Consider the following 17583-nt stretch of genomic DNA (forward strand, 5'->3'; position numbering starts at 1 on the left):
AGAACTCATCACTAAGGCCTCTTTTATTATTAATATGATGTTGAGCAAACATATAGAGAGGTATTTATGTGTAATTTGATAAAACTGTCTATCAAGGGAATGCTTGGAAACTCATAAAGACCTAATGATTTTATAAAGAGTGCCAGTAGCCCAATAATTCATGCTTCTAATGTTATGTGCTTTCCTTATTGGTACTAATGAGTATAGCCTGCTTTATCTATATCTGTTGCTTTAATACTAAACAACTCTAACCTTGGTTTTCAGGGTTGGCTCCAATGTCCAAAGTACAGTATAGAGAATCAGCAGTCATTTCTTTTAAGTGGTGTTCTTTCTAGACATACTGTAGTTTTAAACCATGGATGAAGAAGTAAACATGAAGAAAGGGGAAAGGAAGGGGGTGAGTACTTTTGATCCAACATTATATTCAAGTTAATGTAAGTTTTACAGATACTTGTCTTTTTTGGACAGCTAGTAGAAAGACAAGAATTTGTTTGCCTTTTCCAGTGTGCTGCAGATTGTATGTGGTTTAAAAAGAATGTTGAATTTGAGTAGCATTTATGTTTAAACTTTATGCAATTTTGCAGAAGGTGACGCTGATCCTGGCTGCAGCCTCTCTGGTTGCTGGATTTGGTTCGTCTTTTCAATATGGATACAACGTAGCTGTGGTCAACTCACCTGCCCCTGTAATTATATTTTATCATATTATATGATATTATATAAAATATATTGTATGGGGTAGAATTTCTCGAGAATCTCATATAAAAAAAAAGCATTAGAATGTGAAATTAAGAATGTGCTACAAGAATAGATTTTTTGAAATTTCATATCATAAATAAATCAAAATTACATTTTTGATTAATAATGGACAACTTTAATTGCATTTGTCTCAGTATTTGGATTTATTTTAACCCTCAGGTCTCAGATTTTAAAATATTTGTATGTCAGCCATGTGTATATTATATTATATTATATTATATTATATTATATTATATTATATTATATTATATTATATTATATTATATTATATTATATTGTATTATATTAAATTATATTATATTATATTATATTATATTATATTATATTATATTATATTATATTATAATATATTGTATTATATTATATTATATTATATTATATTATATTATATTATATTATATTATATTATAATATATTGTATTATATTATATTATATTATATTATATTATATTATATTATATTATATTATATTATATTATATTATATTATATTATATTATATTATATTATCATTCACTTCTGATAAACTTTAATATTCTGCTTAAAGGAGATGCAGCAGTTCTACAGGCGAATATATGTGGATCGTTATGGCCCAATGTCGGACAATCTCCTCACCCTCTTGTGGTCCGTAACTGTGTCCATGTATCCACTGGGTGGGTTTTTCGGCTCTCTCATGGTGGCTCCATTAGTGAACAAATTTGGAAGGTAACATCCAATGACAGCTTCTGCCAGAGCATTGCATTAAATTCCAATTTTTATTCCCCCTATTTGTTGATTGGCTTACAGAAAAGGCACACTCCTGTTCAATAACATCTTCTCTATTGTTCCCGCTATAATGATGGGTGTGAGTGAAGTGGCGGGGTCATTTGAGATTATTATTGTCGCACGTTTTCTGGTGGGCATCTGTGCAGGTCAGTAGGATATTCCACCTGTCAGTATGGATAGTGTTTGTGTGTATGTGCATGCGTGTGTGTGTGCGTGTGTGTGTGTGTGTGTGTGTGTGTGTGTGTGTGTGTGTGTATTTAAGCATGACATTGTATGCAGCTGTGTTTTCTAGGTCTGTCTTCCAATGTGGTGCCTATGTATTTGGGAGAGATCGCACCCAAGAATTACAGAGGGGCCGTCGGGATTGTCCCACAGCTTTTCATCACCGTTGGCATTCTTGTCGCCCAGATATTTGGAATTCGTAGTATCCTTGGAAATAAAGAAGGTAATTTGTGTAAAGTGCATGGGATTTTTGTACATTTTTTGAGGCAATAGTGCAAATAAGTTTGATGCAAAACTCTAACAGTGTTCATACTTAGAAATTAAAGTTCAGCCATCATTGATTCATCCTTGACTTGTTCCAAACCTGTTTGAGTGTTTTTGGGACAAATTAAGGGCAAGTAAATGATGATAGAATTGAGATTTTTGGGTTAACTATCGCTTTAAGGTACAGGGCTTACAGTTACAAGTAGAGTGGTGTTTGCATGTGTGAAACTTATTTTGAAACTGCCAGTTTTATATATCTTTGTTTGACCAAATAAACAGCAATTCTTAAAACTTCAAGTCTTTTATGCTGTTTCAGAAACATTGATACTTTACTTGCATATAAATAGAACAATTCCCATAAAGTCAAATAGATAGAAAATGTGTTTTGTTGTTTTGTCAGGAAACAAAAGCTCATCAATTCTGTTAATTTATTTAGAAATTCAAACAACATTTGTTTTAAAGAGCACCTATGATGAAAAGCATCTTTTATAAGCTGTTTGGACAGAACTGTGTGTCACTGTCATGTTGAAGTGATATAAACCCAACAAGTCTTTTTTCTTTTAATCTACTGACATTAAAATAGGATTCAAATCCCAGTGATTTTGAGGCCCACAGAACATTTTTTTGCAAAGAAACTGGGATTTAAATGTCTGTTTCAATTCTCAGATTTTTCAAGTTTTTCAAGTTTTAAACGTTTTTAAAACAGGGCATGTTTGTAATAAAGACAGTAAAATCACTGTAATTCTTAACCGCTAAAATCACTACGGCCGCATGGTGTCTGTAAACGTGCATATGCATGTGTGTGAACAACAAATAGCATTTGTGTGAGACTCATCATTTCAGAAAGGCTTGAATAAAGCTATATTTCAGCTTCATCCGAGTCTATTTCTGTCAGACATTGCTCTGATCTGATTGCTGTTTATCTGACGCAACGCATGAGAAGCAGACAAGCATGTGGGTACGGTGGGCAGGGAGAAGCAGCTCATTTGCATTTAAAGCCACAGGCTACAAAAACAGCTACAATGCACTCAGACACCAAAATGGGCAGATTTTGTAGGCTATAATAAATAATCTTATTGGTATTTTGAGCTGACACTATTAGACACATTTTGGAGACACCAAAGGCTTATCTTAAATTTTGTAAAAGGGGTAAAATAGATGCCCTTATTTTCACCTAACATGTCTAACCACTGGCGAGGCAGTGGCACAGTAGGTAGTGCTTTCGCCTCACAGCAAGAAGGTCGCTGGGTTGCTGGTTCGAACCTCGGCTCGGTTGGCGTTTCTTTGTGGAGTTTGCATGTTCTCCCTGCCTTCGTGTGGGTTTCCTCTGGGTGCTTCGGTTTCCCCCACAGTCTAAAGACATGCGGTACAGGTGAATTGGGTAGGCTAAATTGTGTGTGTGGATGTTCTTTAGAGATGGGTTGCGGCTGGAAGGGCACCCGCTGCTTAAAAACTTGCTGCATAAGTTGGTGGTTCATTCTGCTGTGGTGACCCCGGATTAATAAAGGGACTAAGCCGACAAGAAAATTAATGAATAAATGAATTTCACTTATTATGTGCGTATATATATATATATATATATATATATATATATATATATATATATATATATATATATATATATATATATATATATCATTTGTTATGCAACCTGTTAAAGATTTCATTGAGATTTAATAAATATTCTTAATGATATTAAAATTTTTTAAATCATATTTCAACAATATATTTTATATTATTTGAAGTAAACCATTTTTAATAATTAGATTTAAATGTTAATCCAAAAAAGAGTTGCAATTTACATTTATCATTCACTTTCGGGGTTTTTTGATCATCATATATAAAAAATACATTTCAATGAATATAATAGTTCGGTTCTGTTGTTAATTGTTATTTTCATATTTTAGTACTGTAATATGTTTGTTATACATTCCCCATTGTTGCTGCTTAGTTGCTTAAATTCTTATATCCTTAAAAGTGTAATTACTGAATTAGTTTGAGGGCAACTATTTTCAGTAATCACCACTGTTTCAATAATAATTTAAAAAGCAATTGTACTGTATGTGTGCTGTAAATTATTTGACCTCTACACCAAAATATACAGTACCATAGCTTATTTAAAACTGAGATATATACCAAACCTCCATTTTTGTGTACTCTTGAATTCAGTGTTTAATGAGATGCTGCAGTCCTGCTGGTTGTGATGTGCCATGTTCTCTCTCTCTCTCTCTCTCTCTCTCTCTCTCTCTCTCTAGGCTGGCCCATCATGTTAGGTCTCACAGGGATTCCAGCTGCCATTGAGCTGCTGCTTCTGCCTTTCTTCCCTGAGAGCCCTCGCTACATGCTCATACAGAAGGGGGATGAAAAAACTGCCAGGAAAGGTACAGAAGAAGTTATTTTGGTCTCCTATGTCAGAGCACACAAAGACAATATGAGTTTCACAGTGCGATGTGCACCAATGACGAACCCATTAAGATTACAGAGGCTTTATGGTGGAGTATGGTAGCCTTTATCAATTAGATTTCTTATGCAATCAGTTTACAACATTTGGACATTCTTCAATGCTTTATTGTTTCCGAAGAAGTAACCTTGTTGGTAGCAGCACCCTAAAGCATTATTAAGTGCAAAAACTATTTTCTTAATCAGCATTTTAATTCTTTTTTGTTAACATATTTTGTTATTGAAACCATTTAAATAATCTTGTCTAAATAGCTTCACATACTCATCTCATACTCTTGGAGTTTTAGTGTTTTAGTGATTTTTTTGTACCCGGCTTTGTGGATAATTTAAGTTCATTCAACTGATTCATTCAAATGTGAGTTGCTTATTAAATGGCAAATGTAAATGATTAGCTTTATGAATGTGTCACAGTTTAAAACAGCTCATACACTAATTCATAATTAAATCTTTAACTGTCTAACCCTACTTTTTGAACATGAGAACATGAAACATGAATCTTTAAAGCTTTAGTGCACTGATTTAAGTTTATTTTAAAGGAGACAAATGTCAGATTGTAGTGAAAAAAGTCCAAAAAGTTACATAAATTAAACGTTGTGTGCCTTTGTGTTTTTGAAAATTATAAAACAACAAATGTTTATGTTATTACAATACATAAAATGTGTATTTTATAAAACGTGTTTTAGCCTAAAATTCACAGAAAATTAAAATTAAATTTTTAAATTAAAGCTAAATATCTAAACAAATTACATTCTAAATTTACCAACTTTATCTACTTTATTTCCATGTACCAAACATCACCACTTGCAGATCTCCAGTTTCCATTGATGTTTATACAACAGCACCCCCTTTGTTTAGAGGAATCTAAACTGTCATTTTTCATACTTTTGACAATGTTTGTAAGTAGACATACAATTGTAAATTAGTATTGGCAGATTGCTGGAATTTGATTTAAATTAAGCCTCTAAAAACAGCTATACAAAATTTTACATGTGGATTGCTGTAGCAAAGTAATGCTTTATGACTCTGAAGAGTATCCTTTTGCAAATTAATAAATAGCTGTTGCTCAGTAATATCTATGAAAAATCAGTCACCAGGCATGGAAACTAGACATTTTAATCATTCAAATGATGTATAGTATGTCATGATTGCTTTATTTTCAATTGAGGAACAAACACTATTTATACACACATACACCCATATACTTAACAACACACATAGTTAACATTTAATTTGCATATAATATAGCTATACATACGATATTGTATATATTAATATACTGTAAATTTTGTCAAAATTGTATATTCGTATTTTCTATTTTTTTAATTCCTTTATTATCTGTTTTATTGTCCTATCACGGCTATTTTGTGGAATCTTCTGAAAGGAAAATAAATTCCTCGTATGTGTAAACCTGGCAATAAAGCTTTTCCTCATTCTGATTCTGATAATTGTAAATGATTCGACAGGTTGTATCCATAGTATATTTTTAATCTATTACCCTACCTCCAGTACTTAACATAAACAAAAAAAATGTGGAAAAATATGCATTTAGAAGCCTTAGACATTTCCAATTATATAAATTTTGTCATAATTAGATTAGGATTTAAGTGCAAAAAAGTGATGTAAACTTAAGTGTCCCAGTACTGGGGCGATGAGTTAATGCATACAATTGTTGATTTTCTACTTTAGTGCAGAAATAAGCAACATATCTAAATAGCTGCAAGCCAGTGAATGTGCTTAAACTGACTGTATTGTAGGCCTGCAGCGCCTGCGAGGCTGTGAGGACGTGGATGAGGAGCTTTGTGAGATGCGTGTTGAGGAGCAGTCGGAGCGAGCAGAAGGTCGACTCTCTCTGCTCAACCTCTTCACCTTCCGCTCTCTGCGCTGGCAGCTGCTGTCTGTGATCTTCATGAACATGGGCCAGCAACTGTCAGGAGTCAACGCTGTAAGCAGCAGTCTGAATAACAGCACACGGCTGATAATCTCCCACATCCTTCTCTCTGAAAGCATGAGTGTGCTGTTATATATCTCTAATAGGTTTGGACAACTAAATCATAGCTTTAACCCTTTCCTCAGATTTATTACTACGCTGACAGCATCTACAGTTCAGCAGGAGTGAGTGAAGATCATGTTCAGTATGTGACTGTCGGGACAGGAGCTGTAAATGTCTTCATGACCATAACAGCTGTGTCACTCTTTTGTTTATTTTGTGTTGTGATTTAAGAGGATAGTTCACCCCTACAAAAATGAAAATCTACTCATTATTTTTATTTATTTTTTCTGTTGAACACGGAAGATATTTTGAAGAAAGCTGAAAACCTGTAATTATAAAATTCCATAGTAAGAAAAACAAATACAACCCCTATCAAAAAGTATGGAATCACTACTCTTGGAAGATGTTCATTCAAATGTTTAATTGTGTAGTGTAAGGGTCCATCTATTTGTCCTATGACAGAACTAACAGCATGGGTGAAGGTTAAATGTGTGTAAGCCATTTTAGCACATGTGAAAAGAAATATTTTTATTTGGTAAAATTAATTTTAATCTGTTTCCAACTCCAAATTTAATCTGTCTCCAATTTATAATAATTTAAATGTAGATTCCTCCAATTCAAGCTGATCATCTTATAGGTTGTGATTTGATCTAATTTAGATCGATTAACCTCATTAATCCATATTTTTAGTTAATGGTTCATTGTTTACCCGAAGTCGCTTAGAGTCAGTATGCTGGCCAGTTACATCTGCTCATGGACACATCTTCGCCAGTTAAGGTTCTTAGATAGAGGATATAACTGTAAACTAATTTTCTTTAAGTAATATTAGGCCGCCGCATGCTTGCTCATACATATAGAAAGTATGATTTAGCCACTAGATTATATCATACTATGTCAGTGATTGTCAGACATCAACAGGTCTCTAATGCTGTGCCCATGCTCCATCCATTGAGCCTGAATGTATGACTAATCCTGGTTACAGGCTGTGGAAACATCAGCCTAAACAATCTACTAGATTTAAATGATTTCAGGAGATATTAGAGTTAAACAAGACTTTTACATTTATTTATCTGGCAAAGACCTTCTATTGCAATTTACATATATAAACAAAATAAGCCAATTCAGATTGTACAACATCAATTACCCAAAGATTCATTAAAGAGTTAGAGATTAACACCTGACTGTGTAGAAGTACGTTGCAGTATATAAGCCCTGATGCAGAGCTCAGAACTCAACATTACAGGATCCCCCAGACACTTCTGCACAGTTTTCCTAAATACTCAAATCACCATAAATTCAAGACAATAAAAGCTTCACCAAGACTCTTGCCTGGTCATGAGTTGATGTGAAATCATTTTGCCTGGAGTGGAACATCTGGCAAAGAACAAAGATCTCAAAACCCAAATGACCTGATATAAGGGAAATAGTAAAATATTACAGTGAAATCAAGACCACTTCACATAGTATTGGAGAATTATAGAGGAACTTTTATTATGTAATCACTTTATAATCACTGTATAATAATCACTGTATAATCTGCCACTATTAAAATACACTGTTAAAACATATAGAAATACATTCAAGTAATGCAGAGCAAAACACACAGAAGTAAACTGTGGTGAAGAAAGACCATTCAGACAGCATATGCAACACGTATTGATGTATTGACCATGACAAAAACAACTTAAAAACAACTTTGCTCAACCTGCACGGCATTAGCATGCATAGGGAGAATCATTTAAAAAGTGTTGAAATATGATCTTTAAGATGTGCAAAAACAGAAAAACATACAGCCATCAATATAAAGGCTAGAATCCTATTGGAGCCTGGAAATAACGTGATGCTCATGCCACACCACTGTTTCATGATGACTATGGGAAAAACCTGTATATAAACTGTGGGTTTTGGAACATTTGTAGGAGAGAGATCGATCGACCGATTCTGCTGTAACAATAAACTGCTTAAACTTGACAACTTCGAAGACCTCAGCCTCTTTTTTAAAACTTAGAAGATGTTTGTCGAGATCCAGCGCAACTTTCCACAACAATAGAGACATTTAAAATGACACTAAACATGATTATGGAGCCACAAGATACACCCTATTAAATATTTGGACATTCTGTGTGAAGCTACTCTGGTGGAGAAGGTAAAGTCCAGGGTAAAGAAAGGGGCTCAGGATGCATGACCGAGACAACCTGAACAACTGGTTTCCTAGCTGATCTTCTTCTCAGATTAGAAAGTTTAGTGCCGGGCAATTATAATGGTTATGTCTTATGTGAAATTCCATAACAGGTCTCAAGGTTTAATATTATTGAGATACTTAGCATCCTTACAGTATAAACACACACACACACACACACACACACACACAAACATGCCATAAAACTATTTCCATTCAACAATCCAAAGAACACTGTAGTCAATTACAACACAGATCAAACAGAGGGAACAAATATAAAATCACATAATTCTGGGGAAAATTAAATGGAATCACCAAAAAAAAAAAACACCACTAGTTCTTTTGAGAACAGCTTGAATGAACGGAGGCATGGATAAAAAAATGTTCTTCCTCAATCTGTCTCCAACTTTGTCTTATTGAAGATCAACTTTGCAGGCTGGAGCCTTGTCATGGACCACTTTGTTTAATTTTCACCACAGATTTTCAATTGGATTTAGGTCTGGACTATTTGCAGGTCTCATTTGCTATGCATTTTCTGTTTTGAAGGCATATTGTTTTTAGCTTTCTGTCTCTGTCTTCCTTGGTCTACCAGTATGCATCACTTCTACAGCCTTCCCATTTGATTGTTTCATGCAGCCAGAAGGTTGGATTGTTGAATGGAAGTAGTTTTGTGGCATGTATGTGTTTTTTTCTACACAATTAAACATTTGAAAGAACATCTTCCAAGACTGGTGATTCCATACTTTTGGGGTTGAACTATGGAAGTCAGCGGTAACAGGTTTTCAGCATTCTTCCAAAAATCTTCTTTTGTCTTGTAAAAAGTTTGAAACATGTCAAGAGGGAGTAAATAATGACAGAATTTTCATTTGTTGGTGAACTAATTTGATACTGCTTCCTTGACGAGCATATTTCTTCACACAAAAAGCATAGAACATTAATTTTTCTGTTTCTGTAGGTGTTCATCGTGGAGAAATCTGGAAGAAAGTTGTTGCTGCTGATCGGTTTTGGCATCTGCTGTGCAGCTTGTGTTATTTTAACCATTGCACTCTACTTTCAGGTAAAGTGATGTTGCATTTCTTCAAATGTCTTCTTCTCCTTCAAACATATCAGCTTGCATGGTTTGTTAAATGGAAAATTTTATCAAAATGTTATAATTTATTCACCCTCTGCTTGTTTCCAACCAGTTTGAATTTATCTTTTGTGTTGAACATAAAGAAAGATATAATGAAGAAAACAGCCATAGTTTTCATTGAGTATGTTCCCACAGTCACCAATATTTTAATCCGATTAAGACAATAATCTGGTTAAGAGTCTACCATGTAAACAGTGATTTTTGATTAATTTAATCCAATTAAGGTCATAATTAAACTAAACAGAAATCGAATGAAGACGTGGAGTACGGATTTTAGTCACATTATTGAATTGCAGTACAGACATGTAAACACCTTAATCAAACTATTACTGTCATTTAGGACCTTTCGCCGCGTTTTGCCACAGGATAGTCAATACACACAGAGCTGTTCTCTGCACCTAGCGAGCCAGTGAAGGACCGCCGACATCTGCATTGCAAAAGGCAGAGGGGTTTTTTTCCCATTCGGCATGAGGAATCAAATTCCATTAAATCAACACTCTTCCAGCAGTTCATACTTGCATTCAATATTTTGTTTGTTACAGGGGGCATGCATGAAATGTTTCTGAATAAAAGTGAAAGTGCCAAACTGCAGTTAAAGTTGAAAAATTAAAAATAAAAAACACCTGAAATTACATGAAACTCCAGAGGAAATGTGGATAGCGGTGACACAATGGTGTTAATCAATCTGTGTGCCATAACGTAAAACAGGATCATGAAAGGAACATTCAAAAAGCAACTCATGTAAAAACCTTAATCATATTATTATCTTATTCAGATTAAGGCAAATCATTTGATTACTGCTGTCCATGTAAACATACAGTAATCATTGTAACTATTGGTTTCTGGCTTCCAACATTCTATTTGTTTTGCGTTCAAAAGAAGAAACAAATTCATACAATTTTAGAAACAATTCAGTGTGAGTAAATGATGAGGGAATTCGTTTTTGTGTGAACTACAGTATGTCTTAAAGGTCTTGCGAAGTTCGAAGTTTGACAATCTCAAATGAAACATAAAGACAGGGCAGGACACATAGTATCTCTTCAACTTTATAAAAACATCCCAAAGTGTGTCATGTTTATTATCACAGCTTTTCCAGTAAGAGTGGTTCAGATCAAATGCATCAAATGGATAGTGTCTGTAATAGGGCAGGACATGTTTTCAGATACTAAAGCATTTGATTGGTCAGAAAATTTGATGAGAAACTGAGAGGAGTCAATGTCAAAGCTTTATTGTCATTCCACTACATGTGTGGACATACAGAGGAACGAAATGTCATGTCTCGCAGGACCACGGTGCTACATAATTTAATCAGAAATTCAAACACAACACTGAACATAAGAGCTATTTTTTAAAACCTATGCATATCTAACAAATGCTATAAGATACTAACAGTAACTATACATAAGATATACAAGCTATACAAGTACTTTTACATAAGACTGAATAATGTTGTAGAGGATGTTGTGCAAAAGAGATAAAGGGGTGGCCCAGAGTGTATTTTAAGGCTTGGTTGTATTTATAAGATGGAACACAATGTGTGATCATGCTTTATTTGTAGAAAATCATGTTATTTTTTCATTTATCTTACTTTGATTAGATACACAATATGTTCAAGGGGTCTTAAGTATTAAAAGTTGATAAATCAATTATTAGAAAATTAAGGTCCTTAAAAGTATTAAAAAGTCTTAATTGTGATTTTTTAAAGGTCTTAAATTTTGTTCAAACATTGTTCCAAGTGTTTGACTCCAAAAACAAAACAAATATATTTATTTTCCTTCTAATATTAACAACAGCGTGCTAGATCCATGATATTGGTTTGGGCCGGGGATCTTCTAGCCCAGCTCCTCTGTCCGGGTGATGTCACACATTTTGCAACAAACGCAGGAAGGTGATGTGTTGCTCTCCACATGTAGTGAAACAATAGAGCGAAACAGATAGCAAAATGGGAAAATGTAAGTCTGTGTACTCTTTGTTGGAGAAAGTTTAAAAAGTGGCTGAAGCCTCTCGATGAAAACAACCATGTACTGTAATTTATTCCTTCAAGCTTTGGTTCTTTCGAGCTTATCTGAATTCTGTTGCATGGTTGTGCTCCATGCATTTCTTTAACTACAACTGTTTATTAACAACTGACTATTAGGTTAAAGGTTTGATACTGATTAGAACATGGTGGAGATGAGGTCTTAAAGTTTTCCGAAAAGGAAAGGATTCCTGTATATACCCTGATACAACTACACAACTAACATGAAAATGACTGTCATATTTCCTAGTTTCTCCAAAAGGCCCGCCCTCAAGAGGCTGTGATTGGTCAGCTAACATAATGTGCTGTGATTCGTGGATCAGCTCCATGTCACCAGATCACGCCCACACAAGCATGTGCTTTTGCGCTGTGTAAACAGTAGCTGTTAGCCCTGACAGTTTGTACCTGAATCAGACAGAAAATGTAAAGGACACAGCTGAACCTAACGCCTGCTCTCAAATAAAACCTGACAGGCGTCTTTCACATACATTCAGAATATGCATATGTAAGTAATATGAAATGTTCACATTTCTTTTGCAAGTTTGTTATTTGAGATGTGGAACACACGGAAAGTGGCTGCAGAGAGGGACACTGCAGCTCTGCTGAAGATTTTGGGTGTTTACTGCGGTTTGACTAATAAATATAAATTTCTAGCGAGATTGTTAGCGGTGCCAAACAGCATTTCCCATTGTTTACATCCTTTTTTATGTCCTCGCTACAACATATCATTAGAGCTAGACACTGTGGATGTAATTGATAAATTTTAGAAAATAAAATACTTATAGGTTGTGGCTCACAATCGGCAGCTTTGTCGGTTAGAGGAGTTTCTAGCACTGAACTGAGAGAGATTCTGGAAGCTCTCCTTTGTCAAATGCTAGCTATATATATTTTAATAATTCTCTGGAACATAATAAAAATCAAATTGTAAGCTCTTCTGTCTTTGTGAAGTGTCCTTTGGAAGCCCCAATACAGAAACAGAACAAGCTCTGTGGAAATAACAGCGTTTGGATGGCATTTTAGCTTTCTCTGCTGTAACATTACAGCTCCTCCGGCCATGCCCCTTTGCTGCACGGGGTTTGAGTGCATGGGGAATCCGTGTAACCTGAAAAGTTTGTGATCTCACTAGCCCGGATGTATTCTTTTGTAGTCCCCAAACTTTGTTCACTGTAGGCTTTGCTAACCTAGCTCTGTAAAAGCCAATGTTTCCCTTTGCATTGAACTTTGAGCGTATTACGTTCTGAGATGTTGTTTATGTCCACACAACAACATTACACATGAACTATAGTTTAAAATATGATATCGTAGTGTACCATCCCTTTAAGGTTTAAAATTTTGCAAGAGTTATTTAAGGTTTAAGGTTGAAGCAAGCAGTGCAACATGATTGTGGTACATTTATAGTAAAAATCATTTTCATTATTGAGTTCTTGTAAGATGGAGTTCCGATAAAGTGTCAGGTCCATAAGAGAGAAGAGTGTTTCTACAGAGAGTTTATTTTCTAAATGCCAGTTTTATCACTGTTATACTGTAGATATCTCTAAAACTACTGATACTAACATCCAAAAAACGCTATTTTAATTTCACGAGACCTTTCAAAGTGTGTATGCTAATTAAATTATTGTTCTGAATAACATCATCCAATTAACCACACTATAATTAAGAATAATATAAGAGATTAAAGAATAAGAATATTTAAGAGTATTAACAGCTTATCTGAACTTCTAAAGGGAGTTTTGTTATAAGGCTATTATGGTTGTAGTAAATTCTTGTTTACAGACAGACGGGTGCTATAGGTGTAGTAAAATCTCAGTCCCAGCAGAGATTTTAATTTTGGAGCTGTGAATGTGCCGTCCTGACAGATGTGCCTCTTGGGTCTATATGTGAAATGCAAGGCAATAAATGTGGAGGAATAACTGCTGCCCTTTACACCCACAGACCACACTGGACTGGATCCCCTACGTCAGCATCGTCTGTGTCATTGTTTACGTCATCGGACATGCCATCGGTCCGAGTGAGTTCATGCCAATCCCATAGGGGCATTTTATTTTTGCTGTGTTCTTTGGTGGGGAATGGCAGGAGATTTATGCAGCCGTTTCTGAGACTGTACATTAAAACTCTGGAGTGAAGGCGAGAGAAGTGCTTTAAAGTGGCTGTAAAACAGACTGTAAAAGCAGCACAGTGTTTCAAGCAATCTCTATAAAAGATGAAGTGTCTTATGATAGAATATGCCATTTTGACAGCCTTTGCTGCATCATTTCGCAGGTCCTATTCCCACTGTAATCACCACCGAGATGTTCCGGCAGTCTTCTAGACCTCCAGCCTTCATGGTGGCCGGATCCGTTCATTGGCTATCTAACTTCACAGTCGGCCTGGTCTTCCCTTTTCTAGAGGTCAGAGGTCATAGTTTATATATATTTCAGCCGAATTTGAAAAAAAAAACTGTTGTGACATCATTTCCAGTAATGGGAATAATGGCTTTATAAATAAAAGTGTTATATTTTCAGTAACAAGTAATCAAAGAAATAACTTTTTGCCACTATTACTGTTTATCATTATATAAAGCACCACTATATTCAGATATTAAGCCCACTGAAGCGGTTTTCATCCAAGAAACATGATCTGGTGTGTGTAATGGTTTTTATATCCTGGTGGGGACTTGAATGCACACAGACACATGGGGACTTGTGTCACGATGAGGACCAATATTGGGGTCCCCATAGGTAAACATGCTTATAAAGCACATTGAGTATTTTAAATATGTATGAATGCATATTTATGGCTTTAAGGGTAAGGGGATTGAATATACAGTTCAAATAGTAGAAACATCACTATGTCTATGAGAGTCTCCACCGGGATATAGGAACAAGTCTGTGAAACTGATGAGGTTTTGTGTGGGAGTTGATTGTGGAACAACCACATGACTGATGATGGTTATCTGAGAACCGAGATGAGCTTCACTTTCAAAGGATCTTTTAAATATTTTCTTTTAAAAGTAACACAAAAGTTACTTTCCCTGGTAATCAGTTGCTTTTACAATGATATACACTACTACAAGTTTGGGGTTGTTGTTGTTTTTTTATGTTATCAGAAAACTATTCTGTTCTTCAAGGCAGCATTTATTAAATGTAAAACAAAATGTTAAATACTTATTTATTAAATATTTATTTATTACTTATTGTGTGTAGTTTAAAATGAAATTATTAGTCCAGTCATTATTGCTTTTATTACTATGAGCATTAATAATTATAATATAAATAATAATAATAAATAATTATTAATATTGGAGTGATTTCTAAAGGATCGTGTGACTCTGAAGACTGGAGTAATGAAGCTGAAAATTCATCTTTAAAATCAATTAAATAAATGAATAAATTAAATGATAAACTACTTTTGAACAGTTATTTTATAGAGTAATAACATTTCAAAATTTTACAATTGTACTATATTTTTGATTAAATAAATGCAGCCTTGGTGAGCAGGAGAAGTTTATTTTAAAAAATTATAAAATCCCACTGACCCCAAACTTTTGACCTGTAGTGTAATTCAGATATTCACTCAGTTTTAATTTTTTCTATTCCAAATCTTCTAAAATTACTATTTTTATTGCTTTTATTTTATTTTAACATGCCCAACACTGGTCATTGCAACCTATCAATTTACAAACAGAGCCAATTTATAATATCACTCCTTTGAAATATAATAAATGGCATATTTTTTACAGTACATGTATACTTTATATATATATATTGCATATACATCTGTATATAATACAATTTCCTTAATGAATAAAAATGATGTTTGCATATATGTTATTCTTAATGTACAATTACATCTCATTTGTAAATGTAGTGTTAAATATAGAAGTTTCCTTGGCTGCTTCTTAATGAGTTTACTTATTAATCTTACAAGAACAATTGCAAACAACACAAAAAAAAAAGATTTATAGAGAAGCACATGCTCCTATAACAAGTATAAAGACATTTTTATTGCTCATCAATTTGTCATAAAAGTAACCTGACTTCAAGTGCTGAATTGCAAATCTTGTGTAAAATATTTTGGTAGAGCAGTGAGCATTTGCTTTCTGAACTGCTAGTTTCTCACTTATATTTATTAGTAATAAAAGAAAAGTGTGCAGCACATACTTTCGTTTCACCAAATACACTCAAAAATTACTTTTGCTGCTTGTTATTGTTCCTGCTGTTTTATGTTCAATCCACTTAAATTTATAAAAACTATCAAAAACCTTAATCGATTTGGGTTTAGATAACTTTTTGTGTGGAACCCATAATTTTTAATACAGTGTATGTATAAATGTTCGCTCGATGTATATCAGTGAAAAGGTGTTTTTAAGCTTACTTTTAGCCTAAAACGATGAAAATAGCTTTAATATGAGAACATTAGGGAATTAACACAGTCATACTACTGCACCAACTGTACATATATTAATTTATTGTTAATCTCTGTTCATAGTTAATACAACCTGTATATAATGTTCATAGTACAACCATCCGTAAATATCATCCATAGTTTTTCTATAATTGCACTTTATAACTTATACCTATATCCTGCACTTGCTGCTATTGCACTCCTGGTTAGACCTAAACTGCACTTCACTGCTTTGTAATTGTCCAAGTAATCTAATCTAATCTAATCTACTCTAATCTACTCTAATTTGGTTTTCTGAATTCATCAGTTTCTGAGGATTTACTCTGTTTTGTCTGGAAATCAGTGGAAAAACCTTTTAAAGTTAGAAAAATGATCTTCAAAGCAAATCATGAAAGAGGAGTTGAAGGAGTTAGTACGAGAAATGTGTTCCTCATGTGTGTGTTTACAGAGAGGCCTGGGCCCATACAGCTTCATCATTTTTGCTTGCATCTGCCTCGCCACACTGATTTACATCTGGATTGTCATCCCAGAGACCAAAAACAAGACGTTTCTGGAGACCAGCAAGCTGTTTGCTCAGAGAAACAAGGTGGAGATTATGGCGGAGGCCTCAGACTCTGAGATCAAAGGGACGGGAGAGGGAAACTGTGGACAGGAAATTAGCAGCACATTTCTCTGAATGGGTAAGAGTTACTCATAAAGGATATGTTTATGCATCTGTGCTGACTTCTAATCTTTTATGTGTCAATCTGTCTGTGTGATCCTTCAATCCTGTGTTGAAAAATACTTGTATTATGCCTTTTATTGGATTCTTAATTTAGATTGATGACAAAGAATATGTAAGAATCAGAATAATATGTATACTTTGGTTTAAAATGCATGTGCCTGTTTCTTGCAAATGTGCTTTTTGTGTTCTTTTATAGTTTTGCTGTTGTTGTTGTATGGTTGTGATGTCGATTTCGGTAAAGGTTTAATGATTGATGTAACATTCTCATAAAAAGTAATATATTTTATTTTTAAAAAATATCTTCATGGTTAAATGTATTATTTACTGATATCATTTATTTTTTTAAGCCTTTATACTTTTGCTATCATAAAGATAAAATGATCTGATCTGGTTAATCTTTAAATGTAATGTTGTACTATATTGAGTATGATATAAGTGTATTCATGTATGGATGAATATATAAATAAATAAGACTTTTAATTACCAAACCTTTATTTGTAGTATTTTAATAAAGCTACTTTGCTGGTTATTTCCTTTCTAAGAAGTGATATAATATTATAATCATATCTTTTTGCTTCATATTATCACATTTCATCATCTTGAAATTAAAAGGTTGTGTCTGCGTTCTGAATGATTTTAAGATATTGAGCTTCCAAGCTTTTGCATTCCATATAGCAAATAATATGTGTGTA

General features: G+C 34.0%; 1 protein-coding gene across 4 annotated transcripts in view; it reads left to right on the forward strand.

Annotated features, from left to right (window-relative positions):
• The first annotated feature begins 264 nt into the window (after positions 1-264).
• Positions 265-17583, forward strand: part of slc2a5 (solute carrier family 2 member 5) — a 36845-nt gene continuing 19526 nt past the window's right edge. The window contains exons 1-12 of one of the 4 annotated variants that reach the window (XM_073937895.1): positions 265-397; positions 585-683; positions 1303-1460; positions 1542-1666; positions 1813-1965; positions 4262-4387; positions 6221-6408; positions 6540-6650; positions 9591-9692; positions 13717-13792; positions 14044-14171; positions 16616-16847. In XM_073937895.1, coding sequence (XP_073793996.1) covers positions 356-397; positions 585-683; positions 1303-1460; positions 1542-1666; positions 1813-1965; positions 4262-4387; positions 6221-6408; positions 6540-6650; positions 9591-9692; positions 13717-13792; positions 14044-14171; positions 16616-16843 — 1536 coding nt within the window. In that variant the 5' untranslated portion in view covers positions 265-355 and the 3' untranslated portion in view covers positions 16844-16847. Of the gene's footprint in view, positions 398-584; positions 684-1302; positions 1461-1541; positions 1667-1812; positions 1966-4261; positions 4388-6220; positions 6409-6539; positions 6651-9590; positions 9693-13716; positions 13793-14043; positions 14172-16615; positions 17380-17583 lie in introns of those variants that run through there. The other 3 variants (XM_073937896.1, NM_001365652.1, XM_073937897.1) reach the window with 3 other exon arrangements.

This window comes from Danio rerio, chromosome 23 (genome assembly GCF_049306965.1).
Source record: "Danio rerio strain Tuebingen ecotype United States chromosome 23, GRCz12tu, whole genome shotgun sequence".
NCBI classification, from domain to species: Eukaryota; Metazoa; Chordata; class Actinopteri; order Cypriniformes; family Danionidae; genus Danio; species Danio rerio.